Source organism: Chinchilla lanigera, unplaced genomic scaffold (assembly GCF_000276665.1).
Source record: "Chinchilla lanigera isolate Chin_1 unplaced genomic scaffold, ChiLan1.0 scaffold00147, whole genome shotgun sequence".
NCBI lineage: Eukaryota > Metazoa > Chordata > Mammalia > Rodentia > Chinchillidae > Chinchilla > Chinchilla lanigera.
This window is the reverse complement of record NW_004955548.1, coordinates 2,665,787-2,688,824: the sequence shown is the minus strand read 5'-3', so window position 1 is coordinate 2,688,824 and position 23,038 is coordinate 2,665,787. Positions and strand designations below refer to the sequence as shown.

General features: G+C 36.4%; 1 protein-coding gene across 1 annotated transcript in view; it reads right to left on the bottom strand.

Moving 5' to 3' along the window:
* Nrk (Nik related kinase) overlaps positions 1-13,180 on the bottom strand; it is a 121,904-nt gene extending 108,724 nt beyond the window's left edge. Inside the window, 2 exon segments of the mRNA XM_005412012.2 lie at positions 6,317-6,382; positions 13,124-13,180. Of these exon segments, the coding sequence (XP_005412069.1) occupies positions 6,317-6,382; positions 13,124-13,180 (123 nt within the window).
* Between the last annotated feature and the right edge of the window lie 9,858 nt (positions 13,181-23,038).

Genomic DNA, 23,038 nt, shown 5'->3' with positions numbered 1-23,038 from the left:
TAATATAGTTGAGGAAATGGGCCTAGAAAAGTAAAGTGAAATGTTCCATGTCAGCTAGTAGGAGTGTCAGCTTTCACTGCGCCACTTTAAAGCATTTTAGTCCCTTTCTTAATAATTCACAAAATACCTGTGGTCTCTCTGTATCCACTGCTCTTCACTAAATTTGTTTTTCCGTTATTCCATTGCAAAAATGAGTTCATCCTCATTTTTGCAAATATTGCCTCACATAGCCAATTACTAAACATTCTTCTAATTCAATTATGATTCATAAATTGTGAGGCTAGTGGTTAAAGGTGATGAGAAAGCTACTCTAATGCTACCAGGAAAGGAAAGCAGTACTTCTTCCTCTGAAAAAGAGAGAAGAAAACAAAACCCACAATTTCACATGAAGTTTGTCTTGGCAGGAGGTGAGAGAAGGTGGTAGGTTAGGTGTCTAGTTAGAACTAAAAGAGGGAAGGGAAAAGGGTGACCCTGGAGTGTGAGGCTCAGTCTTCATTTCAGTGTGCACAGACTTCAGCAGACAGCTGGAGACATGCCAGAGAACAAGGCCTTAGAAACAAGCTTGAAGACATTGAAGAGAATTTAACGAAAACAAACATCAGCAGGGGATGTAGTTAGTAGCACTGAAAAAAATGAAGGATTCTTACACTAGTTTTAAAATGTATCATGCTTCCATTCTGTTGTACAGATTACATAGCATTTGGTACTTCTAATTTATGTGTATATATGTAACATGCTTACATTTTCTTTATCAAAAGAATATAAGTATAGATATCAAACTATAGGCTATTAACATATGAAACCTATTACGTCATTATTCTGACCATTTAATTCACTATCATTAGCAGGTTTAAATACAACTACAAACAAGATGTATATATAATGAGTACTAAATATATTAAGCTTAATTAGTGTTATTATAAAATATTGCTTTATAAAACAATAATATATTGCCCAGGTAATGCATTTGCATCTCATTTTTTTACAGAGTTATTGAATTTTTCTTTGTAAAAATAATAGCAATAATAATGATAGAGGGCCGAGGGTGTAGCTCAGCAGCACAAGCACTTGTCTGGCAAGACTAAAGTCCTGAGTTTGATTCCCAATAATAAAAAAAAATAATAATGATAGAAATGACTGCCTTTTAATAGGCATCTACTATAAGTCAAGAATTTCATGGATATTCTTTCTAAATTTTGTCAGCTCTTTGAAGGTATTACTTGATTCATTTTATAAATTAAGAAATTTACACTTAGAGATTAAGTGGCTTGCTCAAGGTCATAACTCAATGACAAGTAAGCCCTGAATTAGCTCTGCCTAGTTCAAGGCAGGCTATCTTCCCCACAACACACTACATTTCTGCTGTGATGACTATCTGTTTACCTTTTTCATCTGAGATATTTTCATATGTTTCCAAGTGAGAATGGATATTTCAAAATTGTTTATTACATACAACAAATTGTTTCCAATAAGGGTGACATCAATATAGATATCAATGCACAGTACCACCATAGCCAACATTTTTTACACAAGGAAATTAATTTGAGATAGGAAAAAGCGCTTCAAATCAATACGTGATAGAGGAAAATCTTTCTGATGTAAATAAAGCAGCATGCATCTACCTTGTGTAGCACAATTTTCTCCCTTGGAAATCTGATGATAGAGAGTCTTGTCTATCTCCAGATCTGACTAGGTTCAAGTGAAACTCTTAGGAATTACAAACTTGTTCAGAATCTAGCATAACAGTAGGTGCTTCAGGAAGATTCAGCTAAAAGGAATGGACATGGGCTTCTGGCTTCTGATGAGGACGTGATAGCTGGAAGGAGTGCGACTCCCACCCGGACAATAAAAAGCTGGATAATCTACAAAGTCTCAACTTTCTATAATCTAGAAAGAAATTTCAAAGTAACCAACTGATATCTTTTTTTTTTTTTTTTTTTTCCGGTACAGGGAATCAAACTCACGACCTTGCGCTTGCTGGGCCGGAGCTGTGCCGCTGAGCTAAATCCCCAGCCCCCACCAACTGCTATCAAGTCTGAACAAAAACAGATTCCTGCAAAGATGGATGGATTGGACATGAATAATGGCTCACCTGTGGCTGGAGGAGAAAGACAAAGTCACCAAAGATGCAGGTATAAAGAATGCAACTATGTTTAATAAATTACTAAAATCCAAGTGTGGGATTGCATGACAGTACCTAAACCTTGATAGCTGCAGGAGGAATTTACACACACACACAAACACACACACACACTTTTCTGGATGGATTTATAATTCAGACCTAATAGAGAGAAGCCACCACAGTGGAAAGGGCATGAAATCAGATCCAGTTCCTTTACCTGTAAGGAGTATAAATCCTAAACCCTAGAGAGAAAGGTAGAAAATCCAATTGATTCTGGGGTACAGAAGAAGAACTATTGCAGTTGGGGTAAGGTAAAAAATAAAGTCCTCTATTTCCAGGGAAAGGGTAATAATTAGTGCTGGACTCAAACTATTAAACATTTATCCTGCCACTAGGAGAGGGCAGGATAACTACAAAACCGTACTCCCATGAACAAGTGGCATAGGTTCTGTTAAGACTGAAGTTGATTCCAGAAAACAGAGAACTCTTCCCTGCTGGGCACCAGCAGGCTAAGGAGCACTTAGAGTGGACAGAAATCCACCCCTAGAAGGCCAGTTTATGGAGAAAGAAACTTTTTGAGGCACACGTGGACAGGGAAAATATAAAGTTGAGAGTAAAGCATAAATATTGACAAAATCCCCAGAAAAGCACCCCCCATTATAAGCACAAGGAAGTACAGGAATCTGAACATGGTAGTAAACTGAGGGTAACCACAACCACAACATAACCCAGTTTGCCTCCTTTAAAACTGACTCAACCTCCCACATTAACTAACAAATTAGCCCATTTCAAGTTCATTTAAGGCACATCACTATATTTTTCAATTTGTACTATTCTGTACATTATGTCTGGTATCTAAAATGAAATTCTGAGCTGATTAAAAAATAAAAAAACAAGGTTAAAAAAGGCCACTTTCAAGAGATGAAGCAATCAATAAAAACAGCCACAAAGATGACTTAGATGTTGAAATTATCAGACATAGAGTTTAATGAAAGGATGACACAGGAAAAGCTTCAGTGAAAATATGAAAAGCATACATGAACAAATGCAGAATTGCAGCAAAGATGTTAACTATAAATATTTCAAGTAGATATGCTAAAAATGAAAACAATAATATAGCTGAAGAATACCTTCAGTATTCACATCATTCGACTTTGAGCAGCTAAGTATGGCATCAGTGAAAGTGAAGATATGAAAAAGCAGGACAGAAACTCAAACACGAAGAGCAAACAGAATGAAAACACACACTTCAAAACAGAGCGGTGGGCAGTGGGATAATATTAAGTACTCTACCCTACATGAAATTGGACTTACAAAAGTAAAAGAGAACAAGGCAGGAGAAATATCAAAGAGATAAAAGCTGAGAACTTCCATACAATAAAAATACGTGTTAAGCATATTCAAGAAGTTCTGACAACATCAAAATTCTTTAATCCTGACTGAGATTATCGCTGACAAATATTCTATAAACACAGGCACACACACTAACAATAACAAGAATCTCTGTACATGTTTCAGATTTAAACTTCTGAATAACAAAATGGAGAGAAAAGTCATAAAAATGCCCAGAGGAAAACTACAATGAAACAAAGATAAGAATAACAGGAGACCTCAGAAACTATGTAAACAAGAAGACAATGGAGTCATATCTTTACAGTGGTGAAAGAAGAAAAAAAACCCTACCAACCCACAATCCTACGCCCACTGTAAAAATGTTTCAAAAGTAAAGGAGAAATGCAATGTTTTTTAACATAATAACTAGAATCCCTGAACTACAGGAAATGTTAGAAGAAGTTCCTCAGGCTTTAGTTCTTTATACCAGATATAAGCGGGGCTTTGCATAAAGAAATGAAAAATTCAGGAGAGGTTAAATTGAAGATTATTTTTTATGGCTCTAAAAGATAATTGACTATCTAAATAAAAATAATAGCAGTGAATATAGGAAAAAGAATAAGTGTAGTAAACATAAGGAAAATATAGCAGTATAAGGTTATATCATATGTGAAAAAAGTATATGGCAAACACATCCATAGCACACTGAGACATTATGCAGTGAAGTGACAGAAGGTTCCTTGAAGTTACACTGCCATTAATTTAGTATATACTGAAAACTTTCATTCTTTGTTCAACCCATAAACTTTAAGAAAGTAAATTTTTTTTTGCTTTTTATTTATTTTTTAGTCCACTGAAAATAAATTTTACGATATTATCTATTTGCTTGATTTCTGTTAGAATCTTTTTGGTTTATGTATTGCACTGAGTAATTACTTTGAAGGTAAAAATACACAGTGTAATGAATATTGTTACTGTCATTATTTGGTTATGAAAATTTGCTTTTTATTAAAGTAAAAAAAAAAACCTTTGCTTTTAGAAAAGGAAATTCTCAAGCTCAACTTACCTGTTGACCCTCCTTACTTTTCTTCCTGTTACTGCTTCATTGTTCTGATAATTGATTATTTAAAAACACATCTTGTGTTTCTTAATCCCACCTTTGTTTCTTACCTTATTTCTGAGGTTATTTCTAACATTTAATGTTTGAAACAACTCTATATCTTCAATTCAGAAGAAACACACACACTTCAGGAATTAAAATATGTATAAAGCCACAGAAATGTTAAAGTTGTCATACAGAAGTGGAACTCCAGGTTATGAATTAGTTGTAGATATCTATATATAAGATGACAAAACTGACCAAGATCTTGCAATTTGTAACTAATGATTGAGCATGTGATGTAAGTAAGATAGCATACATGATATATTTGTGTCTTATTATATCATTGCATGTAGCTATTAGTTTTGTTTGACAGAACAACTCTGATCACAAAACCAGCACACTTACAGTTGCCTATAATCATCAACATTCTTTCTGCATGTAGGATCTGCCCACATGCGATTTCTGCTACACAACTTCTCTGCTGCAGGTGCTTTTGTGCAAGGTTTAAAACCATCTCTCAAAAAAAAAATAAAAAAAAAAAAAAATAAAACCATCTCTCCACTCCAAGCTAGAAAGTTGAAGTGAAAGAGAAGCCCCTTTTGGATAGCTGTAATTCCAGAGCTGAAAGTCTTGGCAAGCAGAAACTGCCCTCATCTGAATAAGAATAAAGGTCCTTCTTCTATAAAGACTATATATATATATATATATACCGTGACCAGTCCACAGTAAGATTCAGCCATGGGACAGTAATTTTGGCTTTGAGGGGAAGGCCTATGAGAGAGGAATACTACATTTGTATAGAACTTATGTAGTGTAAAGATTGAGAAAAAGCCAATTTTCCATATTAGAGAGGGTAGAAGAGTAGTTAACCAAGATGATAAGGCTGCTGAATAAACTCAACCCCAAGCCAGCCCTTAAGACTACCTCTGTTTTCTACCTAGAATGAATTAACATCATCCTCCACAACCTCACTTTTGCTTGGTTACCTCATATTTGTCCTCTTGGTATCAGTTTAATAGTCACTTTCCAGGGAGTTTGAGATTAACATTAATCCTCCATTCTAAATAAAGACCCCAAGTCTATGCTTTTATATAAGTAGGAATTTTCTTACACACAAATGTTACAATTGATATTGTTCAGTGGCTCCCTTAAAATTTCCTATCCAAGACATATGCATACTTATACACTCATAGACCATGAACCCTAGAATAGCAGAAACATTGTGTTTTCATATTATCCTAGAAACTATTATACTGCCTGGTAAATATTTAGTGTTAAATGCATTATCATTAAATATATACAGGATTTTTCTTGTTAGATATTCAGCAAACTTTGTCACACATATATATATGCATCTGTATATAACTTGATATAGTATAATATGAAATTTCTCCTTTTAATAACATTCGTTTTAAATTTGAATATGGGTAACTAGGATGTGTACTATAAAACAAATCATATTTTTATTTGGTCACATCTTGCTTTAATTAATTCCCTTTGCCAATGTGACATTAATTTGCTGCTAATAACTTTTAGTTATCATGTTGGATTGGTTGGTTCACTATAGAATAAGCAACCCATTCATTTTGCAATAATAAGCAATTATTTTTACAGATGTCGTTGAGCTATCTAATTTGATTCATCTCTCAAAGTGAATACTATGTACAGGCATTATTTAACTTGCAATCTGAGGATTGGGGTTTGATTTACAGTTATTGTTGTTCCTAGAAATAAAGAATGAATAATCTAGTTCAGCTTACCAAATAGATTCTTCCATAAGTACCAAAGCCGATGCTCTTATCTAATGAGAATATTCCAGTTGGATCCTGCAAAAACACAGAACAAAAATTGCCAATCTTTTCTGTTGAAACTCATATCTGCCTTATTTCTTTAGAAGTAACATTGGAAGAACCTAAGTGTCATTTCCCAAAAGAATAGACATGTCAGAATTTTCATGGAATGAGTGTGGTCATTTGTAAAAGGCAAACAAGTATATGGGCATTGGTAATTTTGTAACTAATCATGAATTTAAACCCCATGCAATTATGAAAACCTGAGGTACACTCATGATACAATTAGAAAGATAATTGCAGGTGAAATAAGTTCATTTACTGGCTATTGAAGTAATCTTTTAACATCTAGTTTTGAGTGCTAAGCAGACAGGTAAAAAGCTTAAAGTTCAGCAGTGAGGAGAGGACATTGAAAATAAAGTCTGGATGACTTATTTATATTACCTGAAATCTAACAGAAATATCACCTCAATATATGAATAACAATACAAGATGATGGCATTAAAAGAGCATCATCTAGAAACACTAGAGAGCAGCACAGCCCCTGCCTGGTACACACAAGGTCCTGAGTTTGGTTCCCGGTATCAAAAATTAAAAAAAAAAAAAAAACCACAAGAAAGGATTAGTTTTGTATATTTTTAAGCACTCATCTTTTGAACAGCTGAACGTCTTTTCATGGCATAAATGATATTTTCTGAGACAGAAGTTTAACTATGGTATCATAAGAACCAAAATATATGTATGGACAGCATCCTAAAATTTCCATATTCATCCACAAGCATTATTTCCTTAAATGGGTATCCTTTCCTTGCTTATCACAAAACTTGGTTTCCTGAACTTTATTACCATTGAACTCTTACACCAACAGTTCATTTTAGTAAAAGATGTATGGGGTATAAGGAGATGCCAATTTATATGCAGAATTGTGAAACATTGGAAAATTCTTGGAAATTCATATTACTTATAGAACATGAATGTTTAATCCTCTTAAAAATAGTTTATCACTGAAAAGTGTAAGCTAAGAAGAAAAAGCATTGAGTATATGAAACATATATCAAGGAAATTATATGCTTAAAATGGCACAGTATTCATGTAATATGGCAAAACTGCCATAGAAAGATGATAGTTTTGGCACTACTTAGGTCAACAAGTATTTCAGCAAGTCCAAGTCAGGAGACTTAAGTTTTAGCCCATCTTTGCCTCTAGTTAACTATATAACTTTTTGGCTAAGTTGTGTACTTTTGCTGGGATTTAGGTTTCACACATATAAAAGGAAAATGCTGTGCTAGGTGATTTTCAGCTCTAAAATTCTATATAAAAATTTCAGATTCTATCATTCTACAGTCCATGTGTTTCCAGTGGATTCATAGAAACATTGTTAAAGTAGTGGCCCAGCAACATACCTGCTCAAAACAATCATCAAAATTAATGTCACAAAAGATTAAATTATAATTATCATCAAATATTTCATGAAATATATGCCTCATGAAAATGTATATTTTTTTAATTAACCATTTTTAGGATTTGAGAAGAAAACATATTGTTGCAGTGGTATCGATACTGAGCATATCACTTTTATTATAATTCATTCCAAGATTTATGGGGAAAAATAAAAAATACAGGAGTTACTAAGCACAAGATTAAAAACTTTAACACTTTAACATATTTCTTTGAAGGATATTCTTGAGAAATTTTACACAAATAATTCTGCACAAACAGCCTCTGGTCCCATTCAAAAGAATCAAACCGCTAGGTGACGCGTATTGGTAAATTATTTTATGCTGCAGTTAAGGCTGAGTTTTAGCAGGAAAAGATACCATATGTTTGAAAATTACTGTATTGCCTACGCAACCTTTATTTCTTAATCTTCAAGCACAATCTTAAAATTTCTTTAGTCCTGTTCCTAGCTTTTAATAACAGATGAATCTTATATTCAGATTTGAATTCAGTTGTCTAATTCTTTAAAAGAGAAGCCAAGGGAATTTCTAGAATAATAAACTGCTTGTGAAAATTATGGAGGCCTTAATTTATTTTCAATTATCTTTTATGGAAATTTTTTCCCAATCATAAATATTCAAACCACCTTAATTCTCCTCATTTTATTAAATGTAAGAGCTGCTCACATTTAATATAAAATTTTTTAAATTTCTTGTTTAAAATGCATGTCAACCTATGAGTCATATATACTGATTATATTTTTTCATTGGTTTTATGTAATTTTTTATTTTGCATCTCCATGCTACTATCTTTCCAGGCTCAATTGTTGCCAAGTTCAAGAAGAAGAGGGAAGAATCTCTGCTAACTACTAAGGTAATGATACCCAATATTTATATTATATTCCCCATTTTCAGAAAAATTATTTTCAGGACTCCTGAGAAAGGAAGCATTGAAAAGCAACTCTGATTTTGCTCACTATGAAATTAAAAAGTCCACATTAGAGGCACCTCCATATTAGGTGGTCCTCTCTTCTACCCTGCCACTTTGAGATAAGAAAATCAGATGAAGGAAACATTTCTATCATTGTTATATTAATGTGAAGATTATCTGGACATGTGGCATGCTTCGGCATCTCATTTCGATAAACATAGTGATCAGTGAAGTAGGATCCCCAAGTTCTAAAGCCTTTTTTCTAAAAGAGATATTACTAAGTATCTGTCTTACGACATTACTGAACCATCATATCAATAAAAATTGAAATATTTTTATTTTTGTCATATTTTCTATGTAAGTATAAGCTATCTTCTGAAATTTACCGGTCCTATCTGGATGCTCCCACGATCCTAAAATTTTGTAAAATTGTTTCTGCCTTCTGAATTCAAGAGGAAAAGAAAGAACAAGCACCTTGATAGAACCAACGTTCATAAGAATTGGGTAAGTGGAAGCAAAAAGAACCACTAGAAGGCAGTGTTTACTGGTCAAGGAAGAAGCCTTCAAAACTGGTTCTTACCAAGAAAACCAAATATGGTAGTGTTTAAGCAGAAAATTAAACCAGGAAGTGGTCAACATAGGTAACAAGAAATTTCAATTATTGGAAAATAAACAAGAACAATGAATGAATATGTACCAGTAGTCAGACAGCAAAAGGAAGGAGACTGCACACTACCAAGAAGATAGCAGAAGCTTTTCTTCTTAATTTTAAATATGAGAAGCAGTGACTTTATGAAAATATTTTCTAGAGAGAGAACCTAAACACAGTGGGTACAATAGGATAACTGCAGAGTAACATTCAGAATAGTAGGAGGACTTGGCCTCACTATTCAAGTAGACAGTTTAGAAAGGAATATCTCTTCCAATAGATCAGTGCTTCTCAAACTATGGATTTCATAGACTCTCCTTATATGAGAATCATGTGGGAATCCTGTTAAAAACAGTTTCCCTTGGGCCTAAAACGGAATTATTAATACAGAATATCCTGGGATGAGTCCCTCAGAACCCCAGGTGATTCTTTACATTGATCTCATGTGCTAATTTATACAGCACACTGCTCTAGCAACTGGGAAAATAAATACTTAAAAAATAGACTGAAGTACAATGCTAAGCTGAGATGATGTTTTATATGTAATGAAGGATAGGCTGAATGTTTAAAACCTTGTGAATTTAAAAATAAAAACGCTTCCCACCAAGAGCTAAGGGACTTAGCAGAGAGGTAAGTTTCTTATGATTGAATGTGGAAAGCAGGTTTGGTTTGGGTAATAGACCACTAGTGGAGCTGGCAGTTATATTTAAATATAAACAAAATGTGGGGCTGGGGATTTAGCTCAGCAGCAAAGCGCTTGCCTGGCAAGCACAAGCACGTGAGTTCGGTTCCCGGTACCGGAGAAGAACCAAAAAAAAAAAAAAAAAAAAATTTAATTCAAATATATTTTTGGATCGTTTCAAATTACTCCCACTACTACCACTACCACTACTGTCCTTAAGGACTATCTAATCCTGACCTCAATATAGATTAGGACTACACATGAGAGTGTCAAATACCAAGGGCACAACTATGAGGAATGCATATATTATCACACTGGGTTTACAAAGCAAAGGGACAATCAGAGTGAAAGACTTGCCAGATTTGGAGATGAAGAAATATTTTCCAGTCCCAAGGATTGAGTGACACAGGCATACTTAATAAATAAATAAATATGTATAAATTTATAAATATGTAAATATATAAATACATTATAAATATATATATAAATACATTTATATATATATAAAGAGAGAGAGAGAGAGTGAGAGAAGGGGGTATACACACTCCTGGGTATTCCTGGTGGGAAAGGTGGAAAAATGCACACACTCACATATTATAAAGATATGTACAAAGGCATAAGGCTTTACAACTCTTTACACTTTCGTTTTTGGTTTTCACCCATAGGAAATATTTATTCAATTGAAAATCTGGAAAAATCACAGCATGCCATTGATTAACAAGCATGATGGATTTGACCTATTATTTATTAGGTTTGCTCATTTTATCTCTCCAGGCATTATTGAAAAAAAAATTTATAATTATATGAAAATTAACTTTATTTGTAAAAGTTATATCATTTCTTCCTCTTCCCTGATTTCCCAATTTGCATTCCTGTTTAATATTTTAGGTTTAGAAATATTATCTAATAAATATACCAAGTAATTTTCCACCACTTTCTTTCAATCCCAATTTCCATAGCAAGCTTGTCCTGTCTCAAGGGTTTTTATCTGACTGTTATTTAGCTGATCAGCCCTACAGAGTATATAATTTATCAATATCAAACTACATTCATGTTTAATTATACTGTACTTCTCTACTGTGCAAAATTCTTTTTTATCAATTTGAAAGTCTAAGGTTTGACTTTCTTCTCATTATCTTGCTATAGCCAAAATGTTACACTGCACTTGATACTGATAGATACCAATATTGTGAACTTCATATGTGTCCTATAGTGGGTGAATATTACAAGGAATGCCACCACATGCATGTTTCTTTGCTGACGCTGTCATCTTTCTTAGCATCAGATTAAACTTTTACAAAATTTAGATGTCTTTTTATCTCTTCACTTGTTTTTTACTGCTCCAAAGGCTTGGGAAATAAGTCACATGTGAAGCAAGATCAGATTACTGAGATATACATGAGTGACCAAAATAACAATAACTTTCATATCTCTAAAATTTAAACATAAAGGAAATTCTGAAGGGCATTCTGCTGCGCTGATAGATTTCTTAGGATTTATGTCTGGGTGTTTGTGGAGAGGGAAGAATTGTGCATAATTTGCTCAGATGGTGAAAACAAACAGCTCCTGTATAAAATTTAGAAATTTAGGAATTTTTAGAAGATGAAAACCTTGTGAAACGTTCCTTAAATTTGTAAAATAAAGCATAGCACCAGTACCTGAAGGTTCAGTGTCTTCACTTCCTTAATACTACAAACCAACCTCACCTTTCTCCTTTCCCCACACACTTTCACCCCCATACAACCTCCAAAACAGTAAGATTCCACTGAATTGCAATGCAAAGATTGCAATCTTTTCGCTTATCTTCAGGGCTCTCACCAATTTTTGGTGTCCCAGGGCCATGACTGTCTAGGCCATTTTGCCTTGTTTTTGTGGGAAATAAAACTTTTATTTTTTCTTCTTGGATTTAGAATTCCTTGCTCTAGGAGTCTTTCCAATTCCATCTATCGTCATTTTTAGAAAGGGGCTCATTTCAGTTTGTCTGTATATGATTTCACATATCTACCCTAGTTTGCTTTTTACTCTCCTTGCACTATGCACTGGAAATGCTGAAGGAGGGTAATATTTCATTCTTTGATTTTACACTCTAATGTGGGAGCCACTCTTTCTGAATATGAGAATTCTGTTCAGAAAGTGACTCACCAACTGATACACCCGTATTCCAGAAATCTCATGTACACACACAAAAGGCAGGGATTTCAGGTACATGCAGGGTGGAAACAGATTTCTAATAAATGCTGTGATCTTATTTTATGAAGTTACATCAGCGATTATAATTATAATTTTTGTAAGTCAATTTTTCGGTTTTGTTTTCTTTTGTTTTTGGTACCAGGAGTCGAACGCATGACCTCATGCTTGCCCAGGCAGGACCCGTGTCCCTGAGCTATATCCCCGACCCTTGTAACTCAACTCTTTATTCAATTTTATTTATTAAGGAATGAAACAATTTGCTAAAATTTTACACATGTACATCACTTTCTCTTACCACATGCACCATTCTAGTGTAAAATTATACAAGGAAGCTTTAAGAATGCACAGTTTTGGAAGAGGAAGGTATCTGTCACCAGCAAGCATACAATCTTTAAATTCTAAATAAGTGTAAAATTAAAGAAAGGTTACTTTGAAGAGTCCTATAACTTCACCGCTAATATTTAGCTTTTTGCAAAACCACCAGGCCACTGCCCTGAAATATAGATGTCTGGTTATCACTCCAGCAGGGTGCCTGCTTATTTCCCTTTTGGAGAGTCAAGGACTCTTTGCACTCAAAAGAGGGTTCCAGTGAAGTGCCAGTCTAAAAAGGAAACTTCAAAAACGGATTTGGCTACATAGAGAAAATGTCCCACTGTTTAGAGCCCACTGCCACCTCTCCTCCCCCACCTTGCCTCTGCCTCTTCCCTTTGCCTTGAGGTGGAGTTTGGGGAGGCCTCCTTCCCAGGGGGCATCTATGCCCCCAGTCTGTTTCCTGAGTTCCCTCTGGTACCAGCTATTCTTTCAAAGTCACCTCAGCCTGCCTTCAGGGAGTCAGCTCCCTCCCCTGGTGCTAAGAGCGCTTCAGAGTCTGACAGACTCCTCTACTCACCGGCAAGTGGCCCAGATCTGTGATTTCCTTGTCTCTCCAGCCCCCAGGTCCCGCCATGGCTTCAGGAAAGAGAGCTGAGCGCAGGCAACTTCAGCTGGGCGCGCTCTCCGGCAGCCTGAGGTGGAATCAAACAAGAAGTTGAAGTCTGGAGAGGGAAAGTGGGAGGGCGGGAGACAGAAGTGGGGATTGGTTTTGTGGCTGGGAGATAGAGGAGGAGAAAGTGGAGGAAAGAGAGCTAGGAGTGGAGGGAAGCCAGAGTTTGAGGGGCGGGAAAGCAGAAAGCGAGTTTGCCTAAGGCAAGAGAAGAGTTCGCGCGTCAGACCCGGAGACGAAGAAGTAAAAGGTTGCTCCTAGGCGAGAATGCAGGGTCTGTACAGGCTGGATGCACCTCTTTCAGGGTGAGGAGTAGGGCGGTGCAAGGAGAAGGGGCCTAGGAGCAACTGGAACGGGATTGGTGCAGCGTCACTTGGCCAGGTGGGCAGCCGAGAAGCAGGGAGGCAGCGCAGGGGTCCACAGGCCAAGGAAGGTGCTGAAGGACTAACGGTATGCGAGCTGGCACTGGCTTTTCAGAGCCTTCACACCGCCCCCGCCTACTCGCCCCCCCTTCCTCCCGCCCCCTTCCAGGTCCATTGCTGCTCCTGCAGCCCCTGCCCCCGCCCCTGCCCCCGCCCCTGCCCCCGCCCCGCCGGCCGGCAAGCATTCTGCGGGAAACTTTTTCTAGGCAGCTGCTAGTCCCAGAAAACGGTCCCGTTCTCCACCGCTACCAGTATGCGCCCCACAGTTGTACTGCAGTCCAAACAGCTCATCCCGCGCGCCCTCGTTGCCCCCAAGAAACTTTTCTAGTTGTCCATTTTCTCTTTCTGCCCCTTTGATTTTATTGCTCAATTTATTGCAAAACCTCATCGACTTAGAAAAGGAAATGACTTCCCACCGGATTAGGGATCAGACCTAGGCAAACTCTGGTGCGAAAGGAGGAGCGGAGCCCTAGGGCCGCCGCAGCTCAGCCTTTGAAGTCGCTAGCCCTGAGCAGAACAGAACAGGACAGAACTCTTTTGAACTCCCCTGGAGGCAGGTGGCATCTCCTTGCCCCAGGGCTGGTGGTTGGTACCAGTCGGAGGCTGCTCACTGAAACTGCACCTGTGAACAAGTGGTTGGATTTAAGAGACACTGAGTGAATTTTTGCAGCCCTGGCTGCCCAGTTTCTAAATTTGCAGACGTTCGCTAAGGGAGGAGAAAGTTTCTCCAAGCTCCTCAGCGTGGAGGCTGAGACCCGGTTTCATTCATTCACTCATTCATTGAAAAACATTTCCTGGCATCCCAAGGTAGTTCCCTCCGTTTCTCCTCAAAGCCACCAGGGGCTGACAACACGATTTAAAAGGGTGGGGCAAGCGCGATGTAGTCTTTAGTAAGGCTCCCCTGGAAGCATTTATGTGAAAGGGTGTCAGTGTACAAAACTAACTGCGTTCTAAGCTCTTGTTCAATAGCACTTTAGAAAATGTCCCCGAAGTTGCTTACTTTTCTGAGCTCACAGCCTGGGTTCCCTGTCCCTAAAGGCCAGTGTGGGGAGTGCGATCTGAGGGGTCTGCTTCCTTTTCTTTTCATATTAAATGTGTTATGTCCTTTAAGCAAATTTATAAGAACAAAAACAATTCTTTCCCCTGTCCTGAAGCTCTCCATTTCTGAGCCATTCTTGCAATTTTATAATTATTGTCCTTCTATATTCTTGGATTTTATTAATTTTGTGTTAGCTTCAATGCCTGAGGGACCTCTTTACATTCCTTAACCTCTTAGACTCTGGTGAGCTTTGTAATAGCCACAAGCTGTCTTAGAAACCACAGTCACCCTAAGTAAAGAAAATTAAGGACTCTGGAGCAAACCAACAACCACCTCCGTTCAAAAACAGACCTGGGTGCTCAGGATCGAATGTGCTCCTGAATTCAATAGGATGTATACCATTATAGAAATTACATTTTCCAGGAATTCAAAATCTGACAATTCCAACAAACAAAATCTTGTCCCTATTTAATATTTTAAGAATTTATGGATGATCAGTAAAACTATTCTGGATCTTCTTAACTATGAGTCTGAAACTTAATATTTCATAACTACAAAAAGAGCAACAAGTGAGCTCATTAGTAAAAAGCTACAATTCCACATATATACAGCCAGCTTTTAGAAATCAAATCACAGCGTCAAGAAATACAGCATTTAAGGGAACTCTGAAGATAATCTTCGCTAAAGGGAAGCCATGTTCCTACATTACTTTAAAAAGAAAAAAATGTGGTTTGGTGAATGTAGGGTGTGTGGAAATGCCTCGTGGTCCCTCATGGAAGACTGTTTTAGTCTGTCTAAAGGAGCAAGTCCAGACCAAGCAAAAGAATCCAGAGTAGGGGGTGGGGATTTAGCTCAGCGGCACAGTACCTGCCTGGCAAACGCAAGGTCGTGAGTTGGATTCCCGGTACCGGAGAAAAACCAAAAAAAAAAAAAAAAAAAAAAAAAAAAAAAAGAATCCAGAGTAGATCATTGGGCCCACTAGCTGTAAGGCTTAGTGGGAGACTAGCAGCTTCCTGACTCCACAGGGATTAATCACATTGCCAGGTGGGATACTCCACTACCAGCTCAGGGTGGAAGAAAGGGTATGCTAAGTGTTTGACCAGAAGTTGACAGAGAACCAAAAAGAAATTTTTAAGTTATTATTTTCAAGGACAAAGGAAGCATGGAAGAGCATGGAAACTTTGCTTCAAGCTGGAGTTATAGGGATTTTTGTGCCCGATTTGGGATGATCAGCAGGGCTAGCCAACTAGAAGGCAAATAGATGGCCCCCAAACATGAAGCTCAGCTTTGAGCACGATCTTGAAATAAAGCTTTCATTTTCCATTTTTAGGACTTCTTTTCCCTTCACCTTGAAAGCAGTACCTTCCTTTCCTCTTCCCACATGTTTGTTTTTTTCTCTTTCTCTTCTGACCTCAAACTCTACAAACATAATCCTACTCTTCCCAGGGTCCAGGAATTTGTAAGATTGTTTTTCATCCAGAAATAGTCCCTCTGCCAATGTTTAATGTCCCAGATTTATGCCATCTCTTACTTCTCCAATCTATTCTGTTACCTGAAGGTCCTGAGCCCTTCATAATCTTGGATTGTTGGTATTAGTTAATAGCAAAACATTATTGAATGCTTACTGTATGTTCCAGACTAACTGTTTGCATATATTCTTTCCTTTAATTTTCTCAAAATTCTTTCCAGGTTATTAATCATTATCCACATTGCTTAGGTAAGGAAATTGAGGCACAGTGAAGGGAAGTAACTTGCCTAAAGTCTGACAGATAGTGATTGGAGGATCCGGGCTTCCAACTCAAACAGTCTGATTCCACAGCCCACTTGTCAATGACTGTTGAAGGGCTGGTGTGTATTTTGAGACTCTGTGAAGAGATGCCAAATTCAAAAAAGTCTTAGGGTAAGAGAGATCAGATGACATTAGGCCCCTGAGCTATCCAGTTCCCTTTTCCCCCTTTCAGCCCTCAAGCCCTCCTAACAGAAATAACATGGGCTTTATAAAAAGAAATGAGACCCAGTCATTGCCCAGTAGTAGCCAGCACTGCCTAAGCTAAGATCATCAAGTGGATCACCTCCTAAGGAAAAATCATGGCTTTCAATCTTAGGAAACTTCCAGAAAAAAAAAAATGACACTTTTCAATGCTTTAAAAAATTACAGTCCATTGCTATTCCTTCCAGAGAAATTTATTGGCTGGGAACAAACTTTACTCAATGAGGACTTGAAGTCGCCTGTGTTTGCAAGAGAGCGTGCATAACAGAGCTCAGATACTAAATGGCATCTCTGCGGCCAGTTATCTAAACTTGTAGGAGTGCTATAAACATGGTATCAAGGGCAAGGATTTGATTCCCCAGGGGGCCAGTTACATACTGTCTGTGTCCTTTGACCCTTGATAACTCTTAGTCTCTTGCCAGTTACTGTGCCTTTTACTGGAAAAGAGACTTCAAAGTTACTACTTTTATCTTTATATACAAACAACTATGCATTCATTTTTTCATGGAATTGACTAATCATGGTAGTCTGGAGAAACTATCCTACAAGGACATTTATATGTCTTGAGAAATATATTCAAAAGATTCTTGGCTGCTTCTTCTTTTTTACTGACATATTTAAGATTGGCAATATATCTGAATGCACATTTATTTTAAAAATAAGAATCTCACAAAATGCTTTATTAATTTTTCAAGTATAATATCCTTTTTACTTTCAAGAGATCCATTTCAAGACCCTCAGTAGATGCCTGCAAACAAGGTTAATACTGAATCTTATATGTCTATGTTTTCCTTGTGCATGCGTACTTGCAACAGAGAATAACTGATTAATCAGGCTTGCAAAAAGATTGACAACAATAATTAAAATAGAAAAACTACAACAGTGGGAATTATTTATTTATTTTATTTATTTTTTTTTGGTTTTTTTTTTTTGGTTTTTTTCCGGTAGGGAATTATTTAAAACTTAAAATTTTTATTTAGGAAATTTACAACTTCATACTTTTGGACTATGGTTTACCATGGGTCACTGAAATCAAAGAAAGTGAAAAGGCCAGATCAGGAATGAATACAACAAAAAGGTCTGTTTATTGGCTTCCTTTTCCCTGCTACATCACCTGTGAAAATGAACAAGTCTTGCAAACTTATGTTAATGCAACTTTGCTGCTTATAGGATTGGGTCTTGGGTGAGAATGGTGAAATAAAGTTATATAGCAATCTTCTTGGAAATGAAAGAGTAACGTATCTGTGATTCCAAACACTCCAGGTCCAGTATTTTCAAATACATTTATAAGCAGCAGGTATGGTCTACCTAAAAAAAGCCTCAAGAAGTCCTAGTAGAAAGACAAAGCTTCCTTAGGAGCCACCAGGTAAAGGTACTTCTTGAGGTTTTCTTTGTTTATGGAGACACCTTTGCAATGATAGCATTTCTACCAGAGTTTGAACCACTCTTGCCACCACTCCTCTTGGTATTTCTTCTGGGCCACTCCTCTGAGGACAAAGCAGCAACCCACCTAATGTTTCTCAGGCTAAAGGTCATGCAATCTGCCTTCTGACCATAGCTTGCAAAGCTTCTGTTGCTTGTCATGGAATGCTCTTAAGCGCGGCATGATTTGAGTTATGCTTGTTTCTAAAATGGGGCCTTGGAAACCTGATCCTGTATGAACATGGGTCTCCTTACTATTGAAAACTGGAATGTTATTCTAAAAAAAGACAATTGTTCCATAAAGAGAACTAAAACAAGGAAATTAAAACTAAAACTCAGATATATTTCTACAGTTGGTCATAAAACTTCCTTTTATTCTTATCTTTTTTTTCACTTTGGAGGCCATACTATACCATCCTCAACCCTGAATTCCTAACTCAGTAATTCTAGGAAAGTTACCCACCCTTGTCTGACACAGATGTACACAGGAAGTTATTTACTGTGACAGTAATGAATCTTAAGCTCCACATCCGTCACTTGTACTTCAGTGGCCCTGGTAGTGGTGCTAGGAATTCTGTATTAAAGGTTTTATTTCCTATTTTCCTTCGAAGTGCACATTCTAAATACAAAGTTACATGTTCAACAAAACTGGGATGTGGTGCTGACTGCACAGCATAATAAAACCCGGTAAACTTGAAAACAGTTTGTGTGCCTCTGTGTGTGCCTGTGTTTGTGTGTGTGTATGAGAGAGAGAGAGAAGACAGAGAGCGAGAGAAACAAATTTCCGTAATATTCCTGAGTTACAACTAGTGACAGGAAGCTATAAAATAGTTACTTTAAAAAAGAAAAGCCTTGAGAGAGAAAGGAAGATGAGCCCTGAACTTCAAGAAATTATCCAACTATGTAGAAAACGAATACATCCCATAACCAGGGTGGATATCCTTTTTGATTGAGGATAACAAAAGAGAGACTAAACAGACGTGATATCATTATGATTGCATGCTACAGACTGATGACAGGAACCTTATGAGCACAACTTTCCTAAATTCAGACCATAATATGGCAGAAGAGAAAGTAATGATGGCATGTTTTTAATGCTTTACACTATTAGAATAGAAAATTTTACACAATATATTCTTATTTTTACAAACATTTGACTAATAACTCAAAGGCAAGATGCAAAGGCGTAATATTGACAGAAAAATACATACTCTACAGTTTCAGATTGCTAGTTTTAACCTTTACTATTGTAAATAAAAAGTGAATACAGAAAATTCTAATACAGTAGTCTCTACATTCTCTATTTAACCATATGTGACTACGACCACCTTCTAACCACAAATAGTCAACGGTAAATATGTTTGTATATGTTTATACAATTCTCCATGACTACCAACTTTATGTAAACACACACATGCAGAGTTCTGCTGTCCTGTTCTGTCATTCCTTTATCAAGCTTTTAAACAAAAATTAGACCATACCATTCATGTCACCTTTCAACTTAACTGTATGTATCAACAATATCATTTCAAGTGAAATATATCAATTTAACTCAGAAAATTCTTTATTTAGATATTTTCTAAAAGAAAAAAATAATTCAGTAAATTCCTAAATTCTCATATCAACAAGTTTTCTTATTAGAAAATAAAGTGAAAAAATGAGAAAATCTTCTACTCTGGATTTAATTTTAACCAACAAAGAAAAGATGATAACATGGACATTACAAGATATGCAGGCTAAATAATCTGCAATAGTATATTGTACAGTGTTTTAATAACAATAAATTCTGAGAATGGTCAACCATCTATATTAGGCTTAAGAAATTATTATGTTTTAAAAACTCAGTATATGTTTATGCATGCATATGTGTATAGAAATGTTATGTCAATCTCATATTGGATGGATAGTCTTTAAGGGAATGTGGTCCAAGAATGATGGAAATACTAAACTGATGAAATTCTGCATGTATTATGTTTGTGTATGTATGTTTGTACCACAGAGAAATAGTATTCCCTTGGTTGATGACATAAAGTCAAATTACTTAAAGTCAAGCTGTAGCACGCTACAGTGTTGGAAAATTAACCAAAATTACTTTAATTTTCTGTGTGTACACATGTTCTGCACAAAAGAAAACTATGAATAGTAATCACATTCTTTGGGATAGAGATATAGTATAGTGATAACTGAACACATACATTAGACAATGTGACCTAATTCATTTAGGATAATTTTTTAATTATAAAAGTGTCTACCAAACATCATCAGTTAGAATTAGGCTTAGGATCTTAAAAATACTCATTCAACAAAGAATTACTGTGAGGCACTACAACAAGTTTGGAAAGGAAAGAAAATGGAAAGACTAGATAAATGTGTTTAGAGACAGATATGTGACTGACTTACATTTTTAAAAAAATAGTAATAACAAAAATGACCAAACATCTGCAGATGTAATTATGGTAATCTTTGAAGTATAGTAGAAAGGCCACAAGTTTGGAAATAGGAAAAATATAAATGTTTACAACAGAACAAAAACAATACAGAAAGTATAAACTAATAAATTCGATGTTGATTCTAGGAGAATTTCTCGCAGAATATCTAAAGTCTCCTAGCAGATGTTTCCCAAGATTAGGCAGGTGTTTGCTAATAATGACCCATGACAAACTAGTTCTTTCCCGGCTTTGAATAGTGCCATAACAAGCCTTCAGTGTAATCTTCAATGAACTAGCACTTTGATATTCACCTTGTAAAGTCTTTTCCCTCAAGGAATAGGACTTGGCCCTGTGTGGCCCATAGAATACAGAGGAAAAGGTCATGTTTGTTGAAAAAAGTTCAGTAGAGATTTAGGTCAGAAAAAGCCCTGAAACTTTTAGCTAGTTTCCTCAGATACCTTAATATGAGGAAAGACATTTGTCAAACTGCGAGGACACAGAAGTATCTCTGTGGTGAGACCTACACGAGAGAGAACTGAGGCCCATGATCAAGAACCACCACCAATTTATTAGCTTTGGGAGTGAGCTGCTTTGGAAATAGATTTTCCATTCTTATTGAAGCCTTAAGATACTTAAGATGTAACAGTGCCAGCCAAGATCTGGTTTTGGTTTTGTTTGGTCATGTTTTCTTTATTTTATTGTGGTATTAGGGGTTGAATTTGGGGCTTTCTCATTGAGCTACATCCCCAGCTCTTTTAAGAAAGTATTTATTTCTGAGATGGGTTCTTCCTAAGTCACTTATTCAGGTTGGGCTCAAACTTGTGATTCTCTTGCCTCAGCCTCCCATAATCTTGGGTTTATAGGTGTGCACCACTACATCCAGTTCCATGCATGATAGACACTGAGTCAGGATATTCTTATATTTCTGACCCTCAGAAATCATGAGGAAATATGTAAATGTTTTTGCTTTAAGACATAAAACCTGGAGATGATAGATTACACAGCAATATGTAAGTGATTGCATTGGTTGCTCATCAAGTAGACTATGGTACTATTGTAATCAATGTAGTTTTATTTGAACAAAATATTTTGTAGTATTCTGTTGAATTAACAAAAGAAAGATGAGGACCAGAGATATAGCTCAGTGGCATAGCGCCTGCTTGGTAAGCACAAGGTCCTGAGATTGATTCCCAGTATGGAAACAAAATAAAACAACAAAAAAGGAACAATGTGAGCTGAATAAAGCAAAAAGAGGCATATCCATGCCTAGTTAAAAAACTCCACTGACTAACGAGTCAATGGCAAAATGAAGAAAAGTTGTGATACTGATAGAAGATTATGCAAGGAATAATTATTTGTACATTCTAGAATAGTGCTGTCCAAAAGAACTTCAAATATTTTCAAATATTCAGTTTCTTTATAACATGTGGCTGAGTGTTCAAAATGTGACAATTTAAGACTTGAAATTTACTTTTATTTAGTACTCATTATCATAAGGTTAAATTTGCATAGATATATATGACTAGTGGCAACTCTATTGACCAGTCCAAATATCATTTAAGAAGTCAAGCTTGCTAAACTTTAGAGAAAAAATAAATAGAAATCTAAGACAGACATTCTTAAAGCAACAGCTCCATATTTTCTATCCTCAGCCCAGTATTCAATTTATATATCAATATTTTAGGTGACAACATAGAAGACACGAATACAATTTTTTCTATGAACTCAAATTGTGAAGAATTACTAATTTATTGGCAGATTATTTTTTCTGATTAGCGTTACAAAAAGAAGGGAGTAGAGCTCAAGACGTGATTGGGCTGAGATATGAGTTAGTCTTTTAAGGAAAGATACCAAGACCAGAACAGAGTTGAGGAGACAAGCAATAAATTGGCCTGAGGTTGGGGAGGCAGTGAGTCAGAAAAGTTGAGAAGATAAAACTAGAGATGAGATTGGAGCTGGCAGGAAGCTAGAGTGATAAATGAGAGGGAGGTTAGGAAAGGGAGGTAGGGGGCAACCTGAAATGGCACAAGGAAAAAACACAGATGAAGGCCAGTCATGCTGGCTTTATGCTGCATTGTCTCTCTTGTTGTTTTGCTTGTGGATCTGTTCATTCCCTTTAGATTTGAGCTGGAACACTCAAGCCACGAGAGTCAATTTCCAGGGAATCACGTTATGCAAGAACCTAAGATTATTAGCCTAAAATAACCTGATGACGTTTCACAGAACTAAATGTGAAACTCTGTAGCTGAGTTTAGGAAACAAACAAATAACCAAATCCATAAACAAGATGTGAGAAACTTAACCATAAACAGTGAGTGTTAGTTCAGTGCTGCAGTGGTATCAGGGAAACCGATAAAGTATCTAAATTAAGGGAAGTTTTCTGAATTACACCCTAAACCACGTAAATAAATCTGAAGTGTGACTATTTGAGAGTCATGAGTTTTAAAACAACGAAAACAGTGTTCAAACGTGAGAGTCAGGATGATGAATACTCTGGAAGTAATGACATGCTTGGAAAGC